Raw genomic sequence first — 13,058 nt, 5'->3', positions numbered from 1 at the left:
CCGCCACATGTGATGTCTACGAGTCTATATCAAAAATAGTGATCAAGGGCCATAACTCTGTTAAATATTATCGCACAGGTCTCATTTTCGAACTTGATCAAGGTGTCGATGGTGTGAAGCTACACACTAAATGTCGTAATTCTAGCTGTAATAGTTTCTGAGAAAAGCTGTCCCTTTCATATGAGCCTATATCCAAAATAGTGATCAAGGGCCATAACTCTGTTAAATATTATCGCACAGGTCTCATTTTCGAACTTGATCAAGGTGTCCATGGTGTGAAGCTACACACTAAATTTCGTAATCCTAGCTGTAATAGTTTCCGAGAAAAGCTGTCCCCTTCATCTCGGACGGATGGACGGACGGACGGACGGACGGACGGACGGACGCACGCACGGAGGACAAACCTATATCCCCCTTTTCCACTTCGTGGAGGCGGGGGATAATAATGACAAAAACTATCTCATTGTTTCTTGACTGTGGTGTTCCACATAAAGTAACCACGAAATGTAAATGGTATATGTTTGCAATATGAAGTTAGTGTGTAATTTGTGCTGTGTAATAGCTGTCATGTTGAATACTAATTGTGCATATAATCTTGTTCTTTTTACTACGAACAATACCATTTATGCTGTGTTTTAGTACAATGCTTATATATATATATATATATATATATATATATATATATGTATACACACACACACACATATATATAAATATATCTATGGCAAACGATTTATTTGATGACAAAGACTCCACTGAAACATGAAGACTACTATTCACTTCCTGTTCCATCTGTTCAACATATGACAGAAACACCACAATGTGTAAAAGATCCACAATGTGAAGCTGTGCACTAAAAAGCATTGAGACTCTAAATTGGTATGACTGACCTGTGTCTCAGTCCTAGCTATTATTTGCCGCTACCAGACAAACAAAGCATTAATACCATGAACAAACACACAGTCTGCCACCCACTGAGCCTTACGTAGCTTCAAGCCTCTGCACTCAAGCAGCTGAACCTGTGTTTTCATCATCTCTTCAATTTCAGACAGGGCTGACCTTTGGGAACTTAGCTTTCAGAACAAGTCCCTCTTTGCCTATTCTTGCTCATCTCAATCCTTTATTTATTTTGCAGATATTAGAAAAGCTCAGTCATTGTCACTTCAAAGGTGTTGAATCTCTGACTCATCTGAAAATCATTATCTGTTCAACTGTTTTCTGTTTCAAATATCAATATAATCCTATTATACAAATGACATACTATTCCCTTAGCAACCTCAGGAAAGTAAAAGGTAAAAAGGTCTGTTACAATGAGCAGTGTTAGGAGCAACCACAAAAAATGCAATACTGTGATCAACTCAAGTACAAGTATTTATGGCTGCTATTTTAGCAGTGACTGTATTTGCTGTAGGCTGAAGGCTGTATCAGAAAGCACAATGAACTGCAGTTCTACTTTAAATCAAAATGAAGGGCTTCCCACTTCTCTAACCACTGACTCTTTAATTAGCTAAAAAAACAAGCCAAACATGGTCGTACCATGTTTGGCTTGTTTTTTCTTGATGTAATGAACGGCTGTCCTGGAGATCTTCAGTTTTTTTGCTAACTGTCTCTCACTCAAGTCAACTTCCAGCAGTGCCAAGATGGCATTATTGATGAAAGCATTACTGGTCACCAAGCAAAAACTCAATGCTCACTTTGATAGCTCCCACTGGCACTTGGGAGTGCAAATTCTATCATAAAAGGTGTGTTTTCTCTGAAAATAGTCAGTATAGTCAGGATACTTAGTAAATGTAAATGCTTAAAGAAATTAAACAGGCATTCCTTAATAATAACATTAATCAAGGTTGTCCCAGAGAGACATCTGGAAACTCAAACATTAGCAGTGAAACTGAACTGCTGCAACCAGTTTGGGGTTACATGGCCTACTCATTCACCCTGCTTTAGTTTTTGTATAGCCTTAATGACAACACTGTCTGTTCCAATCAGCTCAGTGCTGCTCCACAATCCATTTTTCAAACTTTATGACAGTTTTAAATGTTCCCACCTGCTGCCTGTTCGACCTGCTCAACGGCCACATTTATTCACGTGTGGATGCAGACAAAGAAGTCCATTAGGTGCAACTTGCCTTTGCTGCAGTGAGGTCACTTACGCATTTAATTAGTTCCAGCCTGTCTACCCTCCCACACCAATATGAGCGCACAGATGCATGCATGCACTTGGGCAACGAGAGTGAACATCTGAAACGGCTCTAACTGATTCTCCTTATCTGTCTACTTGTGCAACATACAGTATATCCTATATAACTGTTCTGACTTTTTAAAAAAAAAATGATTTCATAAATGTTTTCTTTTGTTTTTCTTTTAATAATCATCATCCTCTGTTCTTAATGTCTTTGTAAAGCACTTTGAATCACCTCGTTGTTGAAATGTGCTATATAAATAAATTTGCCTTGCCTTGCCTATATCCAATGTATATACAGCACATGTATATATACACTGCAGCCAGAAGTTTGGACATACCTTCACATTCAGTGTTTTTTCTTTATTTTTACTACTTTCTACATTGTAGATACATACTGAAGACTTCAAAACTATGAAGCAAGATATATGGAATTATTTAGTAAATAAAAAACAATAATAATCATTTTAAATATGTTTTATATTTTAGATTCTTCAAAGGAGCCACCCTTTGCTTTGATGACAGCTTTGCAAATCCTTGGCCTTCTCTCCATGAGCTTCATGAGGTAGTCACCTGAAATGATTTTCACTTCACAGGTGTGTCTTGTCAAGGTTAATTTGGGGAATTTCCGGCCTTCTTAATGGGCTTTATGGCCAAATAGCTGCTAAAAAAACAATACTCAGGAAAAGCAACAAGCAGAAGAGATTTGTCTGGGTATGAACACAAGGTATGAACGATAGACTGGTGTAAATCTGTGCTTTGGTCTGATGAGTTCAAATTTGAGATCTTTGGTTCCATCCACCATGAAAAGGTGAAGGTCTCCATGCATGGTTCCCACTGTGAAGCATGGAGGAGGTGTGATGGCATGGTTGAGCATTGCTGGTGACACTGCTGTGAAGGCAGAATAAATCAGCATGGCTACCACAGCATCCTGCAGCGACTTGCCATTCCATCCGGTTTGCGTGTAGTTGGACCATCATTTTATTTTCAACAGGACAAAGACCCCAAACACACCTCCAAGCTGTAAAAGGGCTATTTGACCAAGAGAGTGATGGAGGGCTGCGTCAGATGACCTGGCCTCCACAGTCACCTGACCAAATCCCAATCCAGGTGGTTTGGGATGAGATGGACTGCAGACTGAAGGCAAAAGGGACAGCAAGTGCTCAGCATCTCTGGCTGGGTTTCCATTACAGATTTTGGCAAAATAAAAGCGATATTTCTAAAATTTCGAATAAGTATATTTGAGCTTTGAACGTATTTCCATTGAAGGTTGTTCTGGGCAGAAGCATCGTAACTCTCGTAAAATATCTCTGCATTCCTCTGCTGTTTGCTGTCTAGTATGGCAGTAATGTTTTTCTCAAGAATAATGGCAAGAAAAGTCTTGGTCTCCTCTTCTGTCCACACATACCACGCCATGTTTACTCCGAGAGAACTGGTCATGTGACCAGGTACGTCACGTCCGGTAACATATAATTGCGGAAAAAGTGTTTCCATTGCGCTTTTGCGATATTTTTCAATATCGAAACGTCTGAAAAACCACCTCATAAGAGCGTAAAAATTTTTTTGCGATATTTTAGTCCTTTTTCAAAATTCAGGTGTTTCCATTACCATTTTTTTTTATTGTGCTACTTACATTTTGCGCATATCTAAGGGTAATGGAAACCCAGTTTCTGATAACTCCTTCAAGACTGTTGGAAAACCATTTCAGGTGACTACATCATGAAGCTCATCCAGAGAATGCCAAGAACATGCAAAGCAGTAATCAAAGCAAAGGATGACTATTTTGAAGAATCTAAAATATAAAACACATTTTGAATTATTTCACACTTTTGTTTACTACATAATTTCATATGTGTTCATTCATAGTTTTCATGCCATCAGTAACAATCTACAATGTAAATAGTCATGAAAATAAAGAAAAAACATTAAATGAGAAGGCGCGTCCAAACTTTTGACAGGTAGTGTACATATACAGTGGGTACGGAAAGTATTCAGACCCCTTGAAATTTTTCACTCTCTGTGTCATTGCAGCCATTTGCCAAAATCAAAAAAGTTCATTTTATTTCTCATTAATATACACTCAGCACCCCATCTTGACAGAAAAAAATAGAAATGTAGAAATTTTTTGCAAATTTATTAAAAAAGAAAAACTGAAATATCACATGGTCATAAGTATTCAGACCCTGTGCTCAGTATTGAGTAGAAGCACCCTTTTCAGCTAGTACAGCCATGAGTCTTCTTGGGAATGACGCAACAAGTTTTTCACACCTGGTTTTGGGGATCCTCTGCCATTCTTCTTTGTAGATCCTCTCCAGTTCTGTCAGGTTGGATGGTGAACGTTGGTGGACAGCCATTTTGAGGTCTCTCCAGAGATGCTCAATTGGGTTTAGGTCAGGGCTCTGGCTGGGCCAGTCAAGAACGGTCACAGAGTTGTTCTGAAGCCACTCCTTTGTTATTTTAGCTGTGTGCTTAGGGTTTTCCTCAAGGATATCTCTGTACTTGGCCGCATTTATCCTTCTTTCAATTGCAACCAGTCGTCCTGTCCCTGCAGCTGAAAAACACCCCCACAACATGATGCTCCCACCACCATGTTTCACTGTAGGGAGTGTATTGGGCAGGTGATGAGCAGTGCCTGGTTTTCTCCACACATACCACTTAGAATTAACACCAAAAAGTTTAATCTTGGTCTCATCAGGCCAGGGAATCTTATTTCTCATAGTCTGGGAGTCCTTCATGTGTTTTTTGGCAAACACTATGCAGGCTTTCATGTGTCTTGCACTGAGGAGAGGCTTCCGTCGGGCCACTCTTCCATAAAGCCCCGACTGGTTTAGGGATGCAGTGATAGTTGACTTTGTGGAACTTTCACCTATCTCCCGATTACATCTCTGGAGCTCAGCCACAGTGATCTTTGGGTTCTTCTTTACCTCTCTCACCAAGGCTCTTCTCCCACGATTGCTCAGTTTGGCTGGACGGCCAGGTCTAGGAAGAGTTGTGGTTGTCCCAAACGTCTTCCATTTGAGGATTATGGAGGCCACTGTTCTCTTAGAAACCTTGAGTGCTGCAGAAATTCTTTTGTAACCTTGGCCAGATCTGTGCCTTGCCACAATTCTGTCTCTGAGTTCCTTGGGCAGTTCCTTCGACCTCATGATTCTCATTTGCTCTGACATGCACTGTGAGCTGTAAGGTCTTATATAGACAGGTGTGTGCCTTTCCTAATCAAGTCCAATCAGTTTAATTAAACACAGCTGGACTCCAATAAAGAAGCAGAACCATCTCGAGGAGGATCAGAAGAAATGGACAGCATGTGAGTTAAATAGGAATGTCGCTGCAAAGGGTCTGAATACTTATGACCATGTGATATTTCAGGATTTGTTTTTTAATAAATTTGCAAAAATTTCTACATTTCAGTTTTTTTCTGTCAAGATGGGGTGCCGAGTGTACATTAATGAGAAATAAAATGAACTTTTTGATTTTGGCAAATGGCTGCAATGACACAGAGAGTGAAAAATTTCAAGGGGTCTGAATACTTTCCGTATCCACTGTATGTACACATGCAAGTATGAGGTTGGTAGTCTGTTTTCTGCATGTTGAGTTTAACAATTCCAGGTAAAATCTTTTTCAAAAATTTGTAAAAGCAATGTTGTGTCATCCCTGAGATAAATATATTTAGGGTAAGTATGATATCACCAAGAAACTCTGTGGCCTACTTCTATGGGCATATGATTTCTCTATGGCCTTTCACAATCTGTGTCTACAGATGGGCTGCAACCCGGTCTCACGGGGATTCGTGAAACTGTCACGTAAGTTTTAGTTTCGGTTTCGTGCGCACCAACACGATTTCGTCATGTTTTTCGTGCCGCTCACCACGAAATGTTTTTCGCTGTGGTAATCACATCTGAAAGTGGTTTATACCGGCGGATTCATGACGATCTAAGCTGTCCATCGGCGTATACTGCTTGTGTGATCGCGTTTGCGGCCGCCGGCCGCCGGACATTCTTGAAATTCCTATGCAAATTGGTAAGTGTACCACCGGGTTATGGTTAGGTTATGGTTAGGTTATGGTTAGGATTATGGTTAGGGTTATGTTTAGGGACGATGTCATGCAAAATATAGCGTTGGATTCGCCACGGTTTTACATTAAAAATATAATATACACATTCTTTTGAAATACGTTCTGAGTGGCACGAAAAGTCCGCCGTTTAAAATACATTGGTGTGCATTTCGTGGTGAGCGGCACGAAAAACATGACGAAATCGTGTTGGTGCGCACGAAACCGAAACTAAAACTTACGTGACAGTTTCACGAATCCCCGTGAGATCGGGCTGACAGATGAGTACAAAGTTTCAGTTCACAAGTAAAAACCATCAGCCTCTAGAATTACAGGCAAACGCATTAAACAAAAACTATTTCGACTAAATGGTTACAGAATTAGTGGTCGGTTATAAATGTGTGCGCAGACACTGACCTGATAGATAGAATAGAATAGCCACTTTATTGTCAACCAGAACATACACTAACTGGTAAACATTATGACTGAAATTTCGATGTGAAAAGCTCGCCATCAGACTGATAAAAAAACAAAATGAAAAAATTATTCTAAATAATAAACAATTCCAATATATACATGGAATATATATTCCTAAGTAAACTAAAAAAATATTCCAGTGCAGCCTTAGTGGGTGTACAAACACAGGAGTTTAGTCAGATCACAAGACACCTAAGAAGATGAATCATATGACAGTGGGACAAATGATATTGTTTCTCTCATGTTCACATAACCTTAACTGTATCTTCTCTGCACATGACAAATAGCACTTGGATTGCTGATGTGTCATGGTCTTAATGACTAAAGAACATGCATGCTACTAAGAAATATAGGTTGTCCTAAAGAAAGCTGAAAGTAATTTCAAATATTCTGTTTTATCTCTTTAATATGCAAATAAATGCAAATCATAATCTAATCATCATGAACTATTGTGTTCACAAAAATGATTATTGGTTATTGTTTTGAAAAAAACTTACCAACGTATTTGTCTTTGGTTACTATTTATTAGGGGTGTAACGAAATTTCATGCCACGAAATTTTGCAAAATAAAAAATGGTGAAATAAAATTCAAAGATGCATGAAATAAAAACACAAAATAAAAAACGTGCACCACTGAGACTGATGATTTTTGACCCTCCTCGCCTACCGTCGCAAAACACTGACTTCAAAACGGAGGAAAATGAGGTTGAGAAATTAACTGAAGCTCCTTCGTCAAATAAATCGGTTGTGTGGACCTATTTTGGCTTCCTATGTAAACGACGAGAGAACGGTGAGAAGATTGCAGATAAAACAAAAACCGTGAGCAAAATATGCCGCTACAGTTCACGGTATACTGTGGCGAGTACAACTAGACAGCAAAAGCAAAAACTCAAAATCTTACCAAGTCTGTTTGTCTTATTTCTACTCAGAATGTCTCATCCCACTTGATTTACGATAAAGTCACTTAAGAAGTGGCATTTCAACAAGATGGAGGGACTTGTTTTAAGACAATGCATCTTAAATATCTTGTTAGGTCAAACAATCTTGAAATTATCTTGTTTTGAGTTGAATTTTACACAGTGAAATTTCTGATGTCCACATTTTCAACATTTCTGGAAATTTTTAGAACATTTTTTGGTGGAAAAAATGTTAAAAATGTTCCTCAAGAACATTCACAAAAAATCAACCAAAAATCAACCAAAATTCGCTGGGTTTTGGTTGATTTTTTTGTGAATGTTCTGAAGAGAGTATTAGAAGTTTTACTGATAAATATGTAATCACTTTAGATATTTTTAGGATTTTTTGGAAGATTTTTACTCATTTTTTGAAAATATTTACAAGAATTTTCTTGCCAAATTTGGGGGATTTTTTTTTAAATAAAACTTTTAAGAGAAACTTTTAATGAATTATTGGAGTTCTCTTCCCGAAGGTATTAACTTTTCAGAAATTTGAGGATTTTTTTTTTTTTGCAGAATTTGGGGATTTTTTTCAGACAAGGAAACAATATTTTTTGGTGCCTGTAAATGAAGACAACAGTAGGGTTAATACATCTCAAATTAGGAGGTTACAAGAAAACAAAAATCTATTTTTGAGTAAAAACTGCTTCTTTTTTTTCAGCATGTCTGGCTTATTTTAAGACACCTAAGCTTGACAATCAGAATCAGAATCACTTTATTCATCCCTGAAGGGAAATTCAAAATCCTGGTAAAATATAGTTTAAAATAAGTTTCCCAGCTAATTTTAAGATCTCAATATTCTAAATATCATCTTATTTCAAGAAATCTAACCAAGACATTTTTCACTTGTTCTACTGGCAGATTTTCTGTACTTATTTCAAGGTAAAAGTTCCTTGAAACAAGTTATTTTTTCTTGTTTTGAGAGGGGCATTTTTTCCAGTGTATTTCACAGTTCAGACATTTATAGGTCTAGACTGCAGCTCTTAGGACTGCCGTTTGTTTTCCTTTTCATTCAAGAATGTAGTTATCCTGATTGTAAGAACAACAAAGCACTTTTTTGAGATTTTATGTTTGTATTTGCACTGTAGTCTAAATAAGAGGAAAAAACTACAATTTAGTTTTTTTTTCAAAGAGCATTTATTTTTACATTTATAAAAAACATTATTTTTTGTATGTCAATAAGGAAGAAAATAAAGAAAATGAGATTTTTGCTTTTGATTTTTCCCCAACTTCCTACTGTTGGGGATTTTCTTTAATCTTTATTTCGTATCGTGAGTATTTCATATTGTTTCATGAATTGACCATTTCGTTACACCCCTACTATTTATACATGGTATCAATCTTTTAAATGTCTTAAATTAAAGTGTCATAGTAATTGCTGTAAAACCAGTGGTCCCTCATTAATATGATTTTATTCTTATATTTTATAAAGACGCTCAGAACTTACTCCATATGGGGGGACCTGTGGCATCTAACATAAAGTTTCTAATATGTTCTGGAATTACTGTGTTAAAAAGAATGTGTCTACACTATTAAAGATGTCAGTTTGATACGACAATGTCCTGCATAATGTATCAAGGTGGCAGGACATAAAATATCATCTGGACTTGGGGGCTCCACTAAACAACCTGAATTATGTTATTGTAATAGCAGCAGCTGACTGTGTTCCAGGGTGAAAGGTGCTGTGTAACGTTACAACTGGTCAGCCTGTGCACATTGCAGCAATTAAAACCAAGTGCCCCTTTTCTTGGTCACAAAGCCACACATTCTGACTGTGAGAAGAGAGAGCTGCAGGCTCAAGTACACATTTAAAAAAATAAACAGGCTCAAAAGAACATGTGTTACCCTTCAAGCAGGTCCATGGTTGAAGTGGCGACCTCAGCAAACAGCAGGGTGTGTCCTAGAAGGTTGGTCTTTAGGTTCTTGCTGTAGATCTCCATACTGAACTGTGGCCAGCTCTGGGAGTCTGACGAGTCAGTAAGGAGGGCCAGGGAGCCCTCAGGAAGCAAAGGACCATCCTGGAACTCCAAATTGGATGCTAGCCTGAGAGAAGCCTTGGAAATAGTAAGGATGCCATCTCCATCTGCGTGTGTGTGCAGCCACTTCAGGAAGGTGGTCTTAGCCTCCTGTGTAAAACACAGAGGAGCAGAGAAGACTTTGTTTTTTTTCTTTAATACAAGATATTGTAGCAATTTCTCTACCTCTACAAACGCACTGTGTACAGACAACATACATTGACTCTAAACCAGGGGTCGGCAACCTGCAGCTCTAAAGCTGCATGCGGCTCTTTTGCGCCCCCCTGTAAAAAGATGGGGGGGGGGTATATTTTTTGTTTTAATATGATTTCTGTAGGAGGACAAACATAACAAACATTCTTAATGTTTTCCAATGCTGTAAAAATGTGAATAATAAATATTAAATTTCAACATTTCAGTCAACGAAGATTTGTGTCATAGCCTGCGACACACGTTTCAGCATGCCGCGGTGCCAGACAGGTGGCTACTGTTAACAAACCGGCCGGTGTGTCATTGGCCATGGATCCCAAAGGGAAAAAGAGAAAGATAGCTGATGAGAACAGAGGATTCAAGGAAGAATGGACCGAATAATTTGCTTTTATTGCCAATGCGGAAGGATTGCCTGCATGTTTGCTTTGTAATGAGAAGCTGTCAAATAACAAAAAGTAATTTGGAAAGACATTTCCAGGAAAGGCATGCTAAATTTGCAGCCGACCACCCAGTTGGGAGTGAGAGAAAAAGTGTGATTTCAGTACTTCTGGAGAAATTAGAGGAATGCAAAGATAGATTTAAGAAGTGGATTGCATCTCCAAACTCCACTACTGCTGCAAGTTTTGTTGCAACCCGAGAGATAATAAAGCGTGGAAAACCGTTTCAGACAAAAACAAAACCAAGATAATACAGAAAATTAAAGACATACCTCTTTTCGCAAAGACAGTGAAAGAAAGGGCCATTAAAATGGCAGGCGACAACACTAATCGACAAACCAAGGACATTAATTCAGCTACAGCGTACTCAGCTACAGCCTGTGATGAATCGTGTGATGTGATCGATATCGGACAGCGCTGTTATGCAGGCACGTGAATTCTGATGGGCCGCAAGAAGAAATGATCGAATAATCAAAATAAAAATGACACCAAAAATTTCATTTCTTTACTGTATTTCTATAATTTCATCAACGCAACAAAACATAATACATTAATACTCTAATGGAAGTTAAACTTAAAGCACCAAATATTGTACAGCAGAGTAGTCACGTGGTGTGTCATTCTCTCCAGGATGTGCTGCAGGGAAAATAAACATTTAATCATGAATGCTCATTATGTATTTGTAGCCTACTTTTGATAGTAGGCTAATATAGCTAATATACACATACAGCCTGTGTTGCCTTCATATAAGGCTTTTAATTTTTTGCGGCTCCAGACAGATTTGTTTTTTGTTTTTTTGGTCCAATATAGCTCTTCGAACACTGTGGGTTGCCAACCCCTACTCTAAACACTAGAACATTTGAGATAAGTCTGGTGTTATTCTGTATATCTTTTGAACAAATCTCAATAATGTGTTAGCTCATCTCTCAGTATTTTCTATCTTCTCCATCCTCTCTGTAGTCCTCAGTTGCAAGGCCACTTTAGTGTACTTACACTGTAGTCTCATTAAAAAAAAAACAAATGTCATCCAGGGCAACAGTGTAGCTCACCGACATGTTTTTAAAAAAAATCATTTTTCATAAAAAATGGAGGAGGGTGGAGCAATATTATAGTATTTGGAATATGGTGCAAGTGGAACATTTAGTTTCCATTTATGGAGAGTGGCAAATTTTGTATAATAAAAGGCACAGTTTCATGTGATCACAACCTCAGTCTATTAATCATGTCTGTCAATCTTCATTATTTTTCTAAAAGGCTATTATTCATCTTTGAAAGATAGGGTGGGACGCAGGTAAAGCTTTGACCTAATTAAACCAACTCATGCTAATTGGTTCCAGTGGGAGTTCTGGACATTCAACCACATACAGACCACCTGCGATACCGGGACCTACACCGCTTGCCCAGGACGTTCGTCTCACCCCTCCACTCCACAGAGGAAGAAGTGAACAGATTTGGACAGTAAATGCAAAGCATAGGATTCCTTAACTCCTCCGCTAACATAGCTTGCCAACTAGCAGCATTGCTGACGAGCAGCATTGCTAACTAGCAGCATCGCTATCAGTCCTGGGGCCTGTTTCACGAAGCAGGTTCAAGAAACTCTGAGTTTCTTCCGCAACTCTGAGTTGATCTACTCTGAGATAGAAAACTCTGAGTTTTCGGTTTCACAAGGGCTGATTTGAGTTGGGTTAATTAACTCGGAGTAGTTTGACCCGGAGTTCCGCGTGTGCACCACAACTCTGAAAAGACAGCATCAATGGAAGCCCGATTCGACGAGTCACCATGGAAATGGGGAAGCGAAAGGCTGCGTTTTTGAACTGGAAGTTTTTAACGCGCTCATATGGCGAGTTTAAACACGTTTTTAGAAAGAAGTGCAACACCGCTGCAGCTGCAAAAGAGAGGGAGACGGCGTGGAGAACACTGCTGCCCGGATCAATGCATAAGTTTAAATGTAGTCCTTTCTAATCGTAATAATATTACAGGGAATGACTGTCTGAATGGTAGCCTAGTAAGTTATTTCATTTAGGTGAAATCCCGCTGGGGAGAAGCGCATGGGGCAGCAGCTTAAGATGAAATATAAAAACATTGTTCAAACAGGTCAGACCTCGCCATTATTTCATGGAAGTACTTCATGTTGATCATGTTTTACATTGTAAAGTAGCCTAAATATTAAGTGGCTGTTTGACTGTGCAGTTGTTTTTTCCACACATAGCCTAAATGTCTGCATCCATATCATGTCCTGTTAAATAATTAAGCCTATTTAAACTAATATAGACTTCTGCTCAGCCAACAGAAAGAAAGCAGATGCCTGTAAAACGGTGGTATAAAAGGTCATGGATGCATATCTATATCTATCTATCTATATATATATATATATATATATGATTATTTAGTTCTCTTTTGTGTCTTTTTTTGTCTTTTGGCCCCTTCACATCACAAAAGACCTTGTAACTGTAAGTAGGCAACACTCCAAAGATTTATCCAAATGGTAGTTTAAAGCTGCTGTCCAGAGTTTCCGTTTGTTTTCAATTTATGTATCATTTTTTAACAAAGCTTAAATGTGTTAGTCTAGTTCGATACTATAATATAAAGTTAGTAGAACGCGATATGAAAATTTATTCCCGAGCTAAGCCTTCCTCTCATAGACCCCCATGTTATTCCAAAAAGCGCCGGTCACTGCCGACCAATCAAGTTCGAGCTTCAGCTTTGTCATGCTGTCAATCAACGGTTCCGCGCACAG

The 13,058-nt window shown here is 38.5% G+C and overlaps 1 protein-coding gene across 1 annotated transcript in view; it reads right to left on the bottom strand.

The window, feature by feature from the left end:
- Positions 1 to 13,058, bottom strand: part of hlcs (holocarboxylase synthetase (biotin-(proprionyl-CoA-carboxylase (ATP-hydrolysing)) ligase)) — a 137,182-nt gene that overhangs the window by 34,158 nt on the left and 89,966 nt on the right. The window contains exon 6 of the mRNA XM_051937652.1: positions 9,505 to 9,785. Within this exon, the coding sequence (XP_051793612.1) occupies positions 9,505 to 9,785 (281 nt within the window). The remainder of the gene's footprint in view (positions 1 to 9,504; positions 9,786 to 13,058) is intronic.

Source organism: Acanthochromis polyacanthus, chromosome 17, assembly GCF_021347895.1.
Source record: "Acanthochromis polyacanthus isolate Apoly-LR-REF ecotype Palm Island chromosome 17, KAUST_Apoly_ChrSc, whole genome shotgun sequence".
In the NCBI taxonomy this organism is placed as follows: Eukaryota; Metazoa; Chordata; class Actinopteri; family Pomacentridae; genus Acanthochromis; species Acanthochromis polyacanthus.
This window is presented reverse-complemented; position numbering and strand designations above follow the sequence as displayed.